This window comes from Pseudorasbora parva, chromosome 13, assembly GCF_024679245.1.
Source record: "Pseudorasbora parva isolate DD20220531a chromosome 13, ASM2467924v1, whole genome shotgun sequence".
Classification (NCBI taxonomy): domain Eukaryota; kingdom Metazoa; phylum Chordata; class Actinopteri; order Cypriniformes; family Gobionidae; genus Pseudorasbora; species Pseudorasbora parva.
The window spans coordinates 22,972,309-22,990,558 of record NC_090184.1 but is presented as its reverse complement, the minus strand read 5'-3'; the positions used below and the strand labels follow the sequence as shown (position 1 = coordinate 22,990,558).

General features: G+C 35.0%; 1 protein-coding gene across 1 annotated transcript in view; it reads left to right on the top strand.

Moving 5' to 3' along the window:
• Positions 1 to 2,733: 2,733 nt before the first annotated feature.
• hmcn2 (hemicentin 2) overlaps positions 2,734 to 18,250 on the top strand; it is a 117,316-nt gene continuing 101,799 nt past the window's right edge. The window contains exons 1-5 of the mRNA XM_067413505.1: positions 2,734 to 3,242; positions 6,119 to 6,189; positions 9,273 to 9,431; positions 9,675 to 9,797; positions 18,014 to 18,185. Of these exons, the coding sequence (XP_067269606.1) occupies positions 2,990 to 3,242; positions 6,119 to 6,189; positions 9,273 to 9,431; positions 9,675 to 9,797; positions 18,014 to 18,185 (778 nt within the window). The 5' untranslated portion in view covers positions 2,734 to 2,989. The remainder of the gene's footprint in view (positions 3,243 to 6,118; positions 6,190 to 9,272; positions 9,432 to 9,674; positions 9,798 to 18,013; positions 18,186 to 18,250) is intronic.

Genomic DNA, 18,250 nt, shown 5'->3' with positions numbered 1-18,250 from the left:
TGATGAACCAGCTGTTTGGAAAATGAGAAGACTTGGAAGAAAGCAAGTACATTTTGTGTCTTCATTTTAACAGACACAATGTTTTTCTAATGGTAAACTGAAAATATGATACACTTTGTCTTTTGAATAACATGTTTGCCCTTAGTAATACTATATTTTCGCGGCCGTAAAGTAAAAGTGATAGTTCATACAAAATGTATCATTTACTCATGACTTTCTTTCTTTCTTTTTTGGAAAAGATATTTTGAGCAATGTTAAATTTTTCTTGATATTATAATGAAAGTCATTGCATCCAAACAAAACAACATTGGACCCCATTGACTTTCATTGTATGGACAAAAACCATAAAGACATTTTTTTAAAATATCTTCTTTGTTTTCCAGATTAAATTAAGTCATGCGGGGTTGGAATAATGTCAGGGTGAGAAAATTACAACAGAATTTTCATTTTTGTTCGAATTTTCCCTTCACTGATACAAGTATATATACTGTATAACTAGGTCAAGACTTTTTAAAACTACGTCTATCCTAAAGATGAAATCATTTCCTAAGTTAAGTGTCTTTGAATGGCATTGTGTTATTTGGCAAGGCTATTTGGGTGAGTCTTGATCATTTGACCAACCATGTGCTGACCTGAGAGCAATGTCTTGTTGGTTTTAGATCGAATTATCACAAAAACAACATCTGTATATTGTCATAAACCACATGCTATTGGTGTGATTCGAGAAAAATATAATGGCTACCATTATAATAATGGCTATAGTTTTTGTATGGTTTTCTGCTATTTTTCTCAAAGACCCCCCTTTCCTTCCTTTTTTTTTTTTTGTAATGTTCTATTATCAACTTGACAGTATGTGCTGGCCCGCTATCAAGTTAAAGCAACAATAAATGCTTGATGACCAGATGCTGCATGAGGTTTGATTGATGTATCTCAGAATTACAGATAGCAACATAATTTATCCGGATATACAAAGGGGTCAAGGCGTATCCAGAGTCTTTCCTTTCAAAAAGCATCTGGGATGCCTCTTCTGGAGCCTTGTCATTTATGCCCTACAGTCCTGAGTCCAGAGAATCGCATGTATATTATTAGATGTGTGGCAGCTGAGTATAAACTCACTCTATTAATAAACCTAAAATTATTTCAACCCTATCCGTGCACTAAATATTACTCCCGAGAAGAATGTCAGGGAGGTTGAAGCTAGTTGTTACAAAAGCTATATTTTAGTATCTGTAATGTTTTAAGCCAAAGGTACTGTTATAGGGTTGGGGCTAGTTGTCACAAAAGCTATATTTTAGTACACTGTAAAAATGTTTTGTTGGTTTAACTTAAAAAAGTAAGTAACCTGTGTGCCTTACAATTTTGAGTTTATTGAAATAAAAAAATTGAGTTGATACAATGAAGGCAATTGGTTTAATAAATAGAAACTCAAAATATTATAGTATCTGAACCACATAAAACGTGATAAATCATCGATTTGGCATGTTTCGCTACGTCATCATAAATAAAACACACACAAATCCCCTATATGCTTTTAATAATATTTGAATAAAGGTTGTCGATTCTTAAAAATGTTCATTGTATTAACTCAAAATTTTAATTTAAATTAACTCAAAATGAAGGCAACCAGGTAACTTATTTTTTAAATATTTTTTTGCAGTCTATCTGTAATGTTTTAAGTCAATAGAAATGTATGTTTTTTCTATTATTCGTTTTTTATGTTAGTTTCAAACACTCTTAAATTAGAATAACTAGGAATTCGGTCCTCTAAACACAACAATGTAATGAAACGTTTTTTGTTATGCACTGTAAAAAAATATATAGAAAAAAAGTTACCTGGTTGCCTTAAAATTTTGAGTTCATTGAAATTAATATTTTGAGTTAATACAATGAACATTTTTTCAGATTCGACAACCTTTATTAAAATATTATTAAAAGATTTCGTAAGCATATTGGGTAGTTGTGTGTTTTATTTCTGATGACGCAGTGAAACATGCCAAATAGTGCTAATATATATATATATATATATATATATATATATATATATATATATATATATATATATATATATATATATATATATATATTTTAAAGTTATTAATTCATTAATTATTTTGTTTCTTTCTTTTTTTACTGTTTACATTTGGTTACAAGCCTATCATAAGCGGTTTAATGGCAGGTTAATTTGTGACAACGTGCCCCGCCATCGTTTCATTATGTGTTGAATGAACCCCCCATCCCCCATCACCCCCACCCCCATTAGAATAACCTGAGAAATAAATAGTGTGACAACTTGCCCCGTTTTCATTAAGCGTATATGCAGTGTCAACAATTCCTTGAGTCACACTTTACATTACAATGTCAACAAAGAAATTGAATAAGTAATGCTGAGTATTAATAATAATAGACATATGTTTTATTTAGTAGAGCTTCTAGTTGTTATTGTAATATATATAAGATGGGCACAAAAATATACATTGTTATACAATAGTTCCATCTCTGTCTCATGGCAGTTGGCACGGGTTTCTTGAGTGGCTCCCTGGTAAACTGGAGCAGGCCATGTGGGATGGGGTTGGGAGTCACAGTCGGGTCAAGTTACACACAAAAAAATCAGGTTGTAAGGACTCCTCACACCCCTCCCCAACACTGCAGTGTTCAGCTCCAGAGGGTCCACGCGCTTCTTACAAGTTTTCTCCTAAACTTAGCCAAGGATGGGACAAGACATAGGGAATTTACTCCATGTACCGTTTATCCAGCGCGAGTAGGATTATTTACACCCGAACTTTTTATAAGAACTCAAGCGACTGGGTTGAACGTTCATGGGCATTTTTTCCCCTTTAGAAATTAACTGATTTTCTTTATTTTCTTTTTTCCCCTCCCACAATCGTAATCATCACTTAATTTTTTTGTAATAATTAATGTGACGGTGATTATTTCTTCACATGTTGGTTTGACACGTTCAAACGAGAGGTCTGATGAATTTCAAGCAAGAATGAATTCGTTTTCCAATTTCCTCATCTTGGCGCTGATCATCAGCGCGCGCTCCTCATCCGTTCCGCCGGTGAAGAGTCACTCCGGTGCGGATGATAGTGCTTCAACGCTGGCCTTTGTCTTCGATGTTACCGGCTCTATGTACGACGATCTCAAACAGGTGATAGAAGGTGCGTCTCGGATCCTGGAGAGAACTCTGAGCCGCAGAACAAGACCAATCAGGAACTTCGTGCTGGTTCCTTTCCATGACCCAGGTACGCTACTTAATTCCATGTTTCAATCTTTACATTTTAAAACATTAATGTCACTTACGTTGCCTTTTAAAAGTGATTTCAAAGAATGAATGACTTGACAAAGCTTTGAGAAGTTTGTTTGGCCAAGCACTAAGAATGTCAATGAACTAGCCTAATTTTAACAAAGTTGTTTGGGCTGCTAGGAACATATTCACCAGCAGGGACCGCTGAAAGGTAGTGATCCATAGAATCATGGAGAGGTGCACTTTTTTTTTCTTTTTTTTTTTCTCTCTCTCCGTTTTTGCCAATTACACAGTTATAAGTACTTTAGACAGTGCAGAAGATGTTTTACAAATGACCAGCCATGACTGAGTTAGGCATACTTCTACTGTGGCAACAATGCTAATATTATGATTAGCCCACTCCTATTTACGAATGAATAAGTATAAAAAGGAATAGTAGGAATAGAAAAAACTCTGACATCCCAACACTCTGACATTAATCTAAAAATGTATCTTATATGGAGGTGTGTAGTATGAGATGAAGACAAACACAGACGAAAAGGAACAAAACAAAAGATAATAGGCCTACAGTTTGGTGTGAAACAACAGCAGTTAATGCATCCAGACCAAAAGGTCAAACAACAAAACTGTAGTGAAGTTGTTTTTCGCTGGTAAATATGCAAACCATGTCATATTTTTTTCAGTTTCTATCTCTGTATGTTTAAATTACACATCTGCTAACGAGAGGACCGTGTTCTCAGGTACACTTACACAATCTAGGCTGGTTCAAACCTAGTATCTGTTAGCCTTAGGGGGGTAGGGTGCCCAAGGAGCTGATGAGAAGCACATGTTGTCTGGTAGTATGTAATTAACACAATCACCCCCAGTTCTCCATCCAATTCTCCGGAAGAGTCAACCCAGCCCCCCAGTCAGAGGAGAGACGTCAGTGCTAGACTGGTAGGGGGGGATGGTGCCAGTCCTTTCCTCACCTTTTAATGTAGCGTTCCCTTTAGGACCTTGTAAACCGCTGAGATCACAAAGACAGCCGGTGACAGACAGAAAGGCGTGACAGCAACACAACTTAATGGCCCCTCACAGCTGAGAGAGGGATGGAGAAAGTGCAGAAGATGAAAATGAATGTTAGAGCTGGTTGCATTGTTGCTTGAGTTGTTTCTTTCATTTTTACTGTGCGGATGTTTCTAAACTAGCCTTTGTTGATGTGGTGGTTTTAGCTGGTTTAAACCAGCCTAATGCTCTCCCAAGGTGGATTACAGATGCTTTAACTGGTTTGTCCCAAACCTTCCTAAACCAGCAAAATAGATGAGTCTGCTTGTTTACAGGAGATAATTCTTATGAAATATTGATATTAATGTTGATAAAATATTAATCTATTCATATTTTTTTATTTTATATTATTTGTAGTCATATTATATAATATAAGCTAAAAACTAAACCAATATTACGTGATTTGCCAGGCTTATTTGGTTTTAGCTGGTCTAAGATGGTTTATAGATGGTTTAACTTGTTTTAAGTGTATAAATTCCCCCAAAACCAGCAAAAAGACCAACATAACCATGCTGTGCTTTTCAGCAGAGAATGTTTATAAAATATTAATATTTATGTTGATAAAATATCATAAATACAAGTTTTGTTAATATAATATAATATAATATAATATAATATAATATAATATAATATAATATAATATAATATAATATAATATATTTATAATATAATATAATATAAAAAACCTTTAGTTGTTCTTAGCTGGTTTAAGGCGGTCCAAGCTGATTTAGAGATGGATAGAACTGGTTTTAAGTTTATGAATGCCAATTAAAAGATCAAAACCTGCAAATCATGCTGGGTTTCTAAAATATTAATATGAATGTTGACAAAATATCATAAATATAATGTACTTTTATTACTTATAATCCAATCTAATGTAATAGGATTCAATATAAAGTTTGTTGGCATTCAGTGCTGATCATAACTTAAAAGTTTTTGTTTTATATTATGTTGTATTGATATGTCCCATTTGTGTGCAGAAGACTGACTTTCCCTTCCCCAAATTTTTCTCTTCTGTCCATTCTCTTGAAGAACTGTCAAAATTATAATCCTCCTCTTCTTCTTCCATTTTTTAATAACCTTTAAAATGATTTTTTTGTCGGTCAGAGTAATAAATAAACCATGTGGGGATATCAGACCCATACTCTGACTAAAAAAAATGTATCTTCTGTATGCTGGTCCATCCATCTGCTGTATATTCAGCTCTCTAATCAATCAGCTTCTGAGTGAGTCCAAATAAGTGCCACATTCTGGAGGACACAATTCATCCTGAGACGAAAGAAAGGGAGAGATAGAAACAAGATATAAAGTAGAGAAAGGGGAACAGGTCAGAGATTATCTAGGTGGATGATGGCAGTCCTAAACAATGATACAGTGAGGTTATGAACCCAGTCTGGTATCACATGAGGACTGCTGGAATTTTGCAGGGTCCGTCATTTATTTTCTTAGCTGTCAAAAGTTTCAGGACAGTCATTTGTAACTGCAGATGTTGATGAGGTAAAATCTGGGACAAATGTGTTTCGTGATTGGGAGTTGGCTGGGTCTGTAGCTAGGTTGTTATTCTGTTCTAGAAACAGATTGAGACACTCGTTAGTAGAGTTGTATCTGTGGAAGTCGCTTTAGTTGGAGCTAATCCTCACTGTTTAAAATTCATTAATGAGGGTGAAGAAGGTTAATCTTTTCAAAACTACTACTCCCCAAGGATTTGATTGTTGAAGTGTTGGGATAGACGTTTCAAGCACTCAATGAAGGGCTCCAATATGGTAACCTGAACTTTCAGTTTATGCACACAATTAATTTGCAAAAATTGCAAATGTTTTTCCTCACCAGACATCGGTCCTGTTTCTATCACTACTGACCCTAAGAAGTTCCAGAAGGATCTTCAAGAGCTGTTTGTTCAGGTGGGCACCTCTGCACCAGACTATAAAAGAGCAAGCTTTTAGAGGAAAAATAACCCTATATTGTAAATGATTTGGTTGTGATTCACCTGTATTATTTGTTTTGCTAGTCTTAGCTGGTCTATTTTCCCAAACTGATTCTCAAATGGTTTTAACTGTTTTTAAGTTTACAAGCGCCACGGGCTTTACAATCCCCTTAAAACCAGCAAAACAGACCAGCAGATAATATAGAATTATTATTTATAACATATATTTATATTATATATATTATATAACAAGCATTTATAATTTATAACACCTACGTTTTTATTTGATAAAGATAAGGCAATCCTATCATTGATTACATTATTTGATAGTAATTCATTGATTTTTAAATTCAGGCTAATATCAATAAACCGATAATTTTTTAAAAGGCTTATAACTGATGAATGGCCCAGGCTGAAATTTTATTCTGTTTTATCAAATAGCAAAAAAAGTTATTTTTATATATAAGTGCTACAAGTGCAATAAGACATCACAAAATTTTAATTTACAGTGTGAAAAAATATTATTTTAGAAATTTGCTGAAGATTACGTATTATTAAATTATTAGTTAAAGTTTATATATATATATATATATATATATATATATTTTTTTTTTTTTTTTTTTTTTTTTTGACAGAACTGGCTATCATGTAATATAAAAATTGTACAGTAAATATATATACAGAAAATATATATAATATAATATAATATTATATAATAATAATACAGTGTTTGGTTATTGTTTTAAATAATCAAGATTGATACAAATTATATATTACATATAATATTTTTGTTTTAAATAATAAATATTATTACAAATTAACATATTCAAATAATCTGCAACTAATTTGTACTGTTAAGCATCCCCTAGTGCAAAGAAAAAACTATAACCAACATTTATTTCAGTACTAAGTATACTACAAATCCATTAACATATGTACTGACATATTGCTTGAGACTTACTGATATAAATATTATAACTAAACTTTACTTGGAATACTTTACTGCACAATGCACATTTCTCAATATTATGCCTAAAATGTGTTTTAATATCACTCTTACTATGGATAGTGATCTCTGTATAAAATCAGTCTTTAAATTCAAGATATTTAAAGTGTACCTAAAGTATACTTGCAATAGTTCCATATTTTTCAAATATACTTCATTAAGCTTTAGTTGGACCTTATCACTTTTCCTGAATAACCACCATAAAGTACATTGTACAAAATAAACTATTCCAATTTAGGATACTTTAAAGGGTTAGTTCACCCAATAATGAAATTGATGTCATTAATGACTCACCCTAATGTTGTTCCACACCCGTAAGACCTCCGTTCATCTTTATTCAGCATTGTCTTCTCTTCCGCGTTTGTTTTCAAACCTCAAATAAAGATTCAAACGGTCATGAATCAGCAGACTGATTCATGATTTGGATCGCGTGTCAAACTACCAAACTGCTGAAATCATGTGACATTGGCGATCCGAATCATGAATCAATACGCTGATTCATAACCTTTTAAATCTTTATTAGAGGTTTGAAAATAAACAAAAGTAGAAATAAAGAAATAAAGTCGTAGTTTTTGATATTCTTGGACCAAAATGTATTTTCGATGCATCAAGAGATTCTAATGAACTAACTGATGTCACATATGGACTACCGTATTTTCTGGACCATAAGTCGCTCCGGAAAAAAACATATATAAGTTGCACTGGACTATAAGACGCATTAGGGCAGAGCGGGAGCCGCGCGAGCATGCCAGCACCTGCTCGCGTGCACTCGCTCGTGCTCGCTTCACTGCATAACCCGAGCAGAAGAAAGAAAGTTTGAAGTGAGTGAGAAACTTGTAAGGGACTGGTGAAAAGCAGAGGTTACTTAAACTGTGATGAAGAAGAAAAAGAAAGCTACTTGCGGACTGTAAGCAAGATGGCCAGAGCTGAAGGAACGAGTCCACAGATGGGAGAGGCTCAGCCGCGCGAGACGAACGCTGTGTGAATCGTTCTCCGCTGCATATTTTACTACATGCTGTTTTTATTTTGCAGAATAAGATTTTCTTTATGGGGGCATTTTGTTTGTGTTTAGTCTTTCTAAGTTGTTGTCTTTAAGTAAATATTAGGCTACAGGAGCAGCATAGAGCGCATTCTCGCGGCTATATTTTTATTCTTGCCAGTCAGTATGAATTAAATTTAATATATAAGTCGCACCTGACTATAAGTCGCAGGACCAGCCAAACTATGAAAAAAAGTGTGACTTATAGTCCAGAAAATACGGTACTTTGATGATGTTTTTATTCCCTTTCTGGACACGGACAGTAAAGTGTGCTTACGCTCTCGGACTAAATATAAAATATCTTAAACTGTGTTCTGAAGATGAACGGAGGTCTTACGGGTGTGGAACAACATTAGGGTGAGTCATTAATGACATCAATTTCATTTTTGGGTGAACTAACCCTTTAAGTATATCAATTTAGACTTGCCAAAATTGCAATTGCATATTAAGTACATACATATGTAAACGTATTTTTAGTATACTTAGCATAAAATAAATATATTTCAAATACATTTTGGTGCATTTATTTTTCACTAAGGGTCATTTTTTAATTTCTCAAACTGCATAAACGATGTACAGACTTTCATTATGGCACTATTAGATTATCGCAACTCATTATGGACTGCTCTGCCTGCATCCGCTACATCATTCCAAAATGCTGCTGTCCACTCATATTCAACTAGGTACCTTTGCTCAGGTGTTTACACTTGTATTCTTTAGCAGCAGGGGACACAGCAGCCTTTGGCCTCTTTCTTCATAAATCATCATCGAATCATATTCTGTACTCTGTGTTCTTATTTGCTCTCTGTGGCTTCTGCTGAGTACCTTGGCTCATCTCAGCACTTGAGCTGTCTTCAGCGCTACAGTTTTATTAGCACTCTGTTCTTATCGTCCCTTTGGGCACTAGAGTAAATACTAGAACTTGTACCCCGAGCCAAAACAATATGAGCTTTTGTGCTCTGTTTAGCGCATAAATGTCGATGTCAATGATAGAGGCCTTGTTGTTCTCTCTCAGGGTGGAGGGGATTGTCCAGAGATGAGCATTGGGGCCATCAAGAAGGCTCTGGAGGTCTCACTACCCGGATCCTTCATCTATGTTTTCACAGATGCCCGAGCCAAAGATTATCGCCTGAAGAGAGATGTTCTTCAGTTGGTACAGCTCCGACAGTCTCAGGTACCGACGGCAGTTTGAAAACTAGTTTTAGCCTTTTTTAAATTCCTTTCAGTGCTTCCTGTGATGCAGAAATGACACTTAAATATTAAACTTTAAGGTTGTGAAGTTGTAAGCCACGCATCTAAATATCTCATAGCAAATCCATCTGCTTTACATGTAATATACCCCAGTGTTGACATTTAACCCCAACACCCAACCCCCTAACCAAACACTCACACTCATAAACGTCCCCTCTGAATCCAGGTTGTGTTTGTGTTGACGGGGGACTGCGGGGATCGCTCCCAGCCGGGGTACAGAGCTTATGAGGAGATTGCTGCCACCAGCTCCGGTCAAATTTTTCACCTTGACAAACAGCAAGTCAATGAGGTGAGGCGCATGAACTCATATGACATTAATATGTATGTAAATTGCAGACACATAGGACAGAGGACTATAAAGTGGTGTGATGCGTAAGTTTAGTATGGCGGTATTATCTTTTTGTCTTCATTATACACAAAAAATAAATAAGTAAATCCTCATCAGCAGTAAAAACATGTTTTTCCCTTTCTGGAAAAAAACATTGGATTGTTTTGCTTGCAATTTATTTTTTTGTGTGCACTGTAAAGAAAAGAAAATAACTCCATTGTCTAGTAGTGCAGTGTTCATTTTATGTGCAATGCGGGCTGGTATCAATGATTGATGAAAGCTGCAATTCGAATGGACTGACCAAATGTGAAGGACATGTGAAGGATTTTGATCTGCCACAGAAGCAGTATTTTCAATGCAATAATCAGAAGGGGCACGTATTTTAGTCTGTCTTTCATGGTATGGCAACCCGAATGAAGCATGTTCAGTCATAGTCAGACATGAAAGAAAGCAGACCTTCCTCTTTGTGAGACAGTGGTATCATGCATGTCAACACAGGACATGGCAGAGCCAGAGTCTTCCAGCAACAACTGTGGAAACAGTAATCCACAAGACAACAAGGCAAAAAAGGCCTGAAAAGTAAAGGAAAGCACATTTGCAAATGTGTATTTGTAATTGGATATGTGTGTGTGTGTTATTGATATATGGTACTGTAGAGGTGGGCAGCTGATGGTAGTTGTGTTTGAGAGCTTTACCACCTGTACCTGCACTCAAGATGACTGGGCTACCACAAGCTGTAAACACTCTCCAACACCCTTGCCGCTCTGTGAGAATTGTGTCAAGGTCAGGGTCACACAGTTGCTCTTAGAGCTCTGACAGTTTACTTTCATCCCACCAGGCCCAGACATTCACCAATAAGTCTTTTTAATGCAGTCGGTGAAAAAAAGCCAACAAGATTTGGGGGGACAATTTAGCCCTCTTATAATACAGTAGCTTTCTATGTAGTATGCATTATTTATGTTAAATGTTTTATGTATGATACTACACTTTTAGAAAGTGTAAATCTGGCGGGCAAGTCTAAATCGTGTTAGGGCTGGATTTTTAAAAATCTTTTAAATGTTAGGTACACGATTGACAACACTTTATAATAAGGATCAATTTGTTGACATGAGTTATGCCTTAGGTATCATAAACTAACAATAAACATTCATATCTGACAGCATGTACTATAGTTCAAATGTTTAGGGTCAGTACATTTTTTAAATGTTTATTTATTTAATCACCCACACTGAAAAAAAAAAGAAAAGAAAAAAGAAATACATCAAGTGTTAATATATATTTTTCTATTTGAATATATTTTAATTTAATTTAATGTATTTCTGCACTGTAAAAAACAGGTTCCAGTGACTGACCACATCTACATTTTTCAGTTGGCCAAATTGAATTTCTGGTAATTAAATTGCATAAATTAAATTAAATTAAATTTGGCCAACTGAAATTTTTTGATGTGATCAGTAACTAGTCACAAAATTTTCAACTGGAGAAATTATTAAATTTTTTTTTACAGTTTGTTATGGCAAAGCTGAATTTTCATCTTCAGTCTTCACTGTCACATTCCTTCAGAAATCATATTACTATACTGATTTTGTGCTCAAGAATAATTTCTTATTATCAATGTTGAAAACAGTTGTGCTGATGATATTTTTGTGGAAGCTGTGATACATCTTTTCATTATTTGATCAATAGAAAGTTAAAAAGAACTGTCAAAATCTTTTTTTTAACATTATAAATATCGTTATTGTCAAGATTGATCAATTTGATATGACCTTGCTAAATACAAGTTTTAATCAAATCCCAAACAGTCATGTACAAAACAAACAAACAAACAAATAAAATGAACTGGTGTATTCATAGTATCAAAATATATTAATATTTTAATCATTAATATTTAAATAGTAATTTTATTTTATATTTATATTTTAATAATTTTATTAATAGTAATTTTAAAACTTGAAATGTTAAAAATATATGTAGAAAGTTACATGATCTCTAGATTAATAAATGCTGTTAAAGTGTAAGTTCTAAAATATTACCTTTTGTAAAGTGTTATTGAAAAAGTTTGGAAACAAATATTTAAGAATGGTGGTCTATTATATTTTTTAAAAAATGTAACTTTTCAGCACCTTTGGAGCTATACAGCAACTATTTTTTAAGCTCTCTAAATTCACTTCATATGCTGCTTAAATAATATTTGATTTAATCTATAAATCTAAAATCAGTCACATCTGACCATCATTTAATTGGTTTAGTCACACAGGGTCTCTGTGGCCATTGTGGTTCATTTCATCCCTAGTTAATACATGTTCCTAAATTCTCCAACATTTTAGGTCCAAGTATAAAAACACATTCCCATGTCAGGTGCATTTTTTACTTTTGATTAGTCTATGGGTGGGATTTTGAAAAATGAATGAAGGCAAATCTGTAAATCCCCAGAAACCTCAAGATTGTTCTCCACATCTAACCTGAATGGTTCTTCTCTGATAGGAGTTAAATAAGCAACAGCCAAATCAAATACACATAGCGCTTTGTCATTTTTTTGAGGAGGGGAAGGGGGCAAAGAGAGGGAGCAGGGCTTATTTTACTTAGTAATCCCGGATATGATCTATCATGCCTGCTCTATCCAGCACAGCTGCCTGTCCAGCTTCCAGGTTGGACGTTTCCAACAGACAGCTCTTTGTGGAGCTGAAGGAGGAGGCACTACTTAAACAAAGGACGGGGCTCAGCTTAATCACTGGAGTGATTTGCAGATAAAGTTTTATGAAAGCGTGTCGGTGCTTTAAAGAGTCTAATGGTTTGGCTGAAACCTCAGGCCAGTCAAACTCAAAGTGAAGGTGGAGATTTTGGTACTTTATTGACAGAAGATTTTAACACTTTTTTTACTCTCCTTATTACACATATATATAGTTACTATAGTAATTACAATTTGTTCACAATTACATGCAACTAACCCCAAACCACACCCTAACCCTATAGTAAGTACATGTAGGTAATTATGATTCCTCAGTACTTAAATGTATAATTACACTGTTACACGAACACCTTAAATTAAAGTGTAACCGACTTTAGTATTGATAGAAAATGTTGTTTATAACACAAATAAATCAGGGACTTCAACCGTTTCAGTTGATGGATAAAGAGTTTAAGTGAAGGCACCCTGTTACATATTGAGTGTTGCATTTAAAGTCTGGCCTATATTTATATCTGTATAGAATATCATATTTACGTATTTAAATATTGTAAGATACTTTCTATACATTGCAAAGCCATCACAATTATTAGTGGTGTCATGTACTTGTATGTTATTTTATAATTTTTTACTTTATACTTATTTCTGTTTTAATTTATAGAGATGATTTTGTCTTATTTTTAACTTTTTTATCAGATTTTTGCACTTTAGCTTTTTAACTTTAGGTTTGATTGATATTGACCCCTTGGGGTCAGACCGAGACCTGTTTAAACAATAGTGAACTTCTCACCGTTCCACAGATTGTTCAGAAATTTGACGTAGCGACAGAAATATGCATGAATTGTTTTAGCTGAACAAAGGAAAATGTCAAGTGAATCAATAGAATGGAGGGGTGGGATAGTATTAATACAGTATCAATACCTCTTAAACTCCCACAGGTGTTTTCAATCGGACAGACCTAACAGTAAGAGCAAGTGTAACAAGAGCCAGTGTAGTCTGTATCTCCTGCTCTGTTTTTGTCATAGGTGACCAAAGTCTTGTCTGTAATATGGAGAACCTTTGTGGGCCACCTTTGAGAGAGGAAGGAAAATATATTAACCCCTTGCTTTTGGTGTCACAGGAAAAGACAAGCAATGTTAGACATTCTCCAGTACTTATTTTGAGACTTGTCTTGGTCCCTGCCTATATTTGGCTGATACTTTTATTTAAAGCGAGTTACAGTGCATCCAAGGTGCACTTTTTGCCTGTATGTATGTTTCCTTGGTGTCTCCCCTATTCTACAGTTTTCAGTAGAGCATTAAAGAGACATTCAACCCCACCCCATAAAAAATCGGTCATTATTATGCCACATTCAAGACTTTCAAACCTGTAAGACTTTCTTTTTTTTTCTGTTGACCACAAAAGAGCATTGTCAATGAATGTACTTGCTGCTCTTTACCACATAGTTAAGGCAAGTCATTACACTCGGCGGCCATCTTCGAAACGCCCTCCCGGGCAGCTATTTCAGTCATGCAAATACAGTAGCTCCCATCTCTTTGAATGGGGAAACATACATTTTGCCAAAGCTGTTCACCAAAACTTATGATTAAATTTTATATTTAAAATCACCAATGAAATCTGAGAATAACTGTCTCATAAATGTTGTTTCTAAATGCTGAAATCATAACAGAAAACTGACGGCCGTCAAAATAATAAAAATCTACTTACATTTCTGATATTTTTCTCAGACTTAGCTTTAGACGATTGGTATTATATTGCATGATTCACACTTTTATGATACTTTTGCTTTTTTGTCATTCACCCTCACCATTCACTTTCATTTAATGGATATTAGCTGATTCTTGAACATTTCTCCTGTGTTCCATGGAGGAACAAGTCATTCAGGTTTGGAACCACATGAGTGTGAGTAATTGATGACTTTTGGTTACTTTATTATTTATTTTTAATGAAATTGTCAGGGCAGTGGTTGGATTTGTTCTAATCCTAAACAGAGAACTTATTCGTATATGCATTAACCTTCACTATTTCGCTCAAAAATGATGATCATGCTGGTAAGTAGTACTCTGTGTATCCTTAAATTCTTTTGTTTACAACACCGGCAAAGATTGTTTATTCCAGCTTGCATGCAGACAGGGTTGCCAAGTTTTTACAAAAAAAAACATGCCAACTACTAGCCCAAAACAATAGCTTCTCGTGGGGAAATGTGATCCGCAAACAAAGATTAGAACGGTTATGAATCAATGTATTGATTCATGATTCGTATTGTGTGTCAAACTGCTGAAATCACGTGACATCGGTGATACGAATTCTGAATCGATTCACTGATTCATAACCATTCGAATCTTTGTTTGCGGATTGAAAACAAACACGGAAGAGAAGACGATGCTGAATAAAGGATATTTTTATTATTTTTGGACCAAAATGCATTTTCGAGGTTTCAAGAGATTCTAACTAATTAACTGATGTCACATATGGACTACTTTGATGATGTTTTTATTACCTTTCTGGAAAGGGACAGTATAGCGTGCATACATTCGATGGAGGAACAGAAAGCTCTCGGTCTAAATATAAGATATCTTAATCTGTGTTCCGAAGATGAACAGAGGGTTTTACGGGTGTCGAACGACATTAGAGTCATTAATGACATCAATTTCTTTTTTGGGTGAACTAACCTTTTTAACGTGTCAGTTTTTCGAAGTCAAAATAAAAGAAAAATAAAGTTCTAAATATATACTTATAAAAGTGAATTTAACTAATTAGCTTAATTTAAGTTGGCTCTACTCAAACTAATTAATTATTTTGAGCATTAGGGTTTACAGTATGGTTACTAATTGATTAAGTACTCTGTTCAAGTGTTAGTTAGTTACTTTTTCTATTTAAGCCCTCAGGTATAATTAGTTCCTTGTCCTGTATTGTTATCTATATGTATGGTTGTATATTCTCCTAGATTTTCTCCTATTTGGTGTGTTGATTATTAGATTCAAGTCTGTCCGAGTACCTCCGTCATCATGCGCTTCATTACAGCCACCCAAATGGAAACTGTCCCTTTAAACCATCAGTTATACAAACAGTGTGGGTGCTAAGTTGGAATTCAGCTGATCCTCAGCTGACCTCCACATCCTTTTCACATCTCTGCTTCCCGACCAACACTCCTCCACAACTAATCTCTGAAACATGACAGTTCAACTTCCAGAGGAAGCCAGTCTGTTGCCTCCCATTAAGGTTCGTCACACTGGATTTGGTTTCAGTGTCGTTTTGACTATGATGTTCTCTTTTAGGGGGGTACCTTCCAAACCTGTCTTGGACACACACAAGCCGTTATCAGAACATGGTTGACCTTATATTCCTCTGCTGCGGCCTTTTTGTCTATTATCTATTACTAGTTTAATCTTCCCGGCTCCCATGAGGCATCTCCTGAAACAGACACTGGTTTGAGGCAGATGTAGGTCATTGGTGAGCTTTTTTGCTGCTCTGTGGGGGATAGTTACACATGTGGCACTCATTACAGCTGTTTCCAGTTGTAAACTCCGAAAGGAACCAGCTGTCGTCTGCGTCCAAAGAGAATGAGAGAGATCTAGAGAGAAAGAAATATGGGAGAATCTGAGTAATGAAATTATCAAAGGCTACACTCGCTCCAATTTTCTCTCTCGTTCCTAAATATATAAAGATGTGTTAAATAAGCGTCATTCTCGTGGGCTTACCGAAGTGATGTTTTCGTTCAGTGGTATGGACACAAGAGAAGCCATTATGTCTGTACTCAATACAAAAAGGTCCGAACAAATACACACAGCTGCCTCTAAAGGAGTTAATGGCTGAAATCTAAAAATACCAACTGAGGAAACTGTTTCCTTTAGTTGTTTGTCTTATGCTAATTAATCAACACCCTCGTGCTTATTTCCTTTATCAAATCCTCAATGATAATCGTCTTTAATTAATGTGTACCTAGTAAAATCCCATGGTGAATTAATCACTAAGGGGCATAAAGATAGTGTTAGGTATAAATGAGTTCTCACAGGTCATTGTAGTGTGTTCAGACAGATAATGGACCCAAATTCACACTACCTTTAAAAAAAAAAAAAAATGATTCATGTGGACCTTGCAGTATTTAAAGGTTAAAGGGATAGTTAGCTCAAAAATGAATGTCCTGTCATCATTTACTCACCATCATGTTGTTCTAAACCTCTATGACTTTCTTTCTCTTGTGTAGCACAAAATTAAAAGATGCAAAGCACCACAAAAGAATCAGAAACAGAACAGTGGTTAACAGCTCACTGGCTTGCGAAGACTATTTGTGAACAAAGACTATATGAGTCAGTTCTTCACACAAAGCTATCATATGACTTCAGAAGCATATGGGCTATTTGTTTGATACTTTTATGCTGCTTTTTTTGTTTATTTTGTGATCCATGAAAAATCATACAGGGTTAAAAGGGCATGAGCGTGAGTAAACGTTGACAGAACTTTCATTAATTTTTGGTGAACTTTCTTTGTAAGCCCTCCATGTCTATTTTTGATGATGTTTGTCTCATCTGGAATGGTTTCAGAATGACTAATGCATTACCTGTACTGTTTGCCATGCACTGTAAAGATATATCTACTGTGATCTTCTCAGTGATCGTCTAGGGTGAACAGCCGTCCTTTACTGTTTTTGCTGCTCTTTGATAAATTTATAGTTTGTCAGTCCTGGAATAGTTTGCATTCTCTCTCTGATAGATGATCTGATCTCATTTCCTCACTGTTTAATAAGGATCTGCTTGTGACATACCTCTATGAGACAGTCTGCATGAACAGAGATGATGTCACTGGGATCATATCTTGCCTGCATTTCCTGTCTTTGAATGGATTACTTCCAGAGCTTTTGGTCATATACACTTTTTGGTAACACTTTATTTTAAGGTTTGGTTATTAACTATTAATTAGTTGCTTATTAGACTGCATATTACTAGGATATTGGCTGTTTATTAGTACTTAGAAAGTACATATTAATGCCTTATTCTACATCCCTTAATCCTACCCAATACCTAAACTTAAATACTACAAAAACTACCTTACTAACAATTAATAAGCAGTAAATTAGGAGTTTATTAAGGCAAAAGTCGTAGTTAATAGAGAATATGTGGAACATATTCCACATATAACATGTTTTTGTAGTATTTAAGTTTAGGTATTGGGTAGGATTAAGGGATGTAGAATAAGGTCATGCAGAATAAGGCATTAATAAGTGCTTTATAAGTTATAATAAACAGCCAATATCCTAGTAATATGCATTCTAATAAGCAACCAGTTAATAACTGAACCTTAAAATAAAGTGTTACCCTTTTTTTCGTATGTAGAGCACAGAAGAAGATATTAAGGGGAATGTTTAAGCTGCTCTTTTCATACAGTGAGAGTGAATGAAGACCACAGCTGTCCTTCAATATTTATAATGTCATTTTCTTTTTTACACCATGAAACATTTTCTTTGCTTTTGACAATTTATTCATTTGTTTAGGTTCTTAAATGGGTTGAGGAAACTGTCCAGGCCATGAAGGTCCACCTTCTTTCATCCGACCACGAAGCTGCCCAGGAGACCCAGTGGGAGGTGCCCTTTGACCCCAGTTTAAAAGAAGTCACTGTGTCATTGAGTGGTCCAGCACCTCAAATTGAGCTCAGAGACCCTCTTGGTAGGAACATGCTATTGTTTTCTATTGAATGGTTGATTATGCCTTCTCACTAAAAGGAGTTTAAA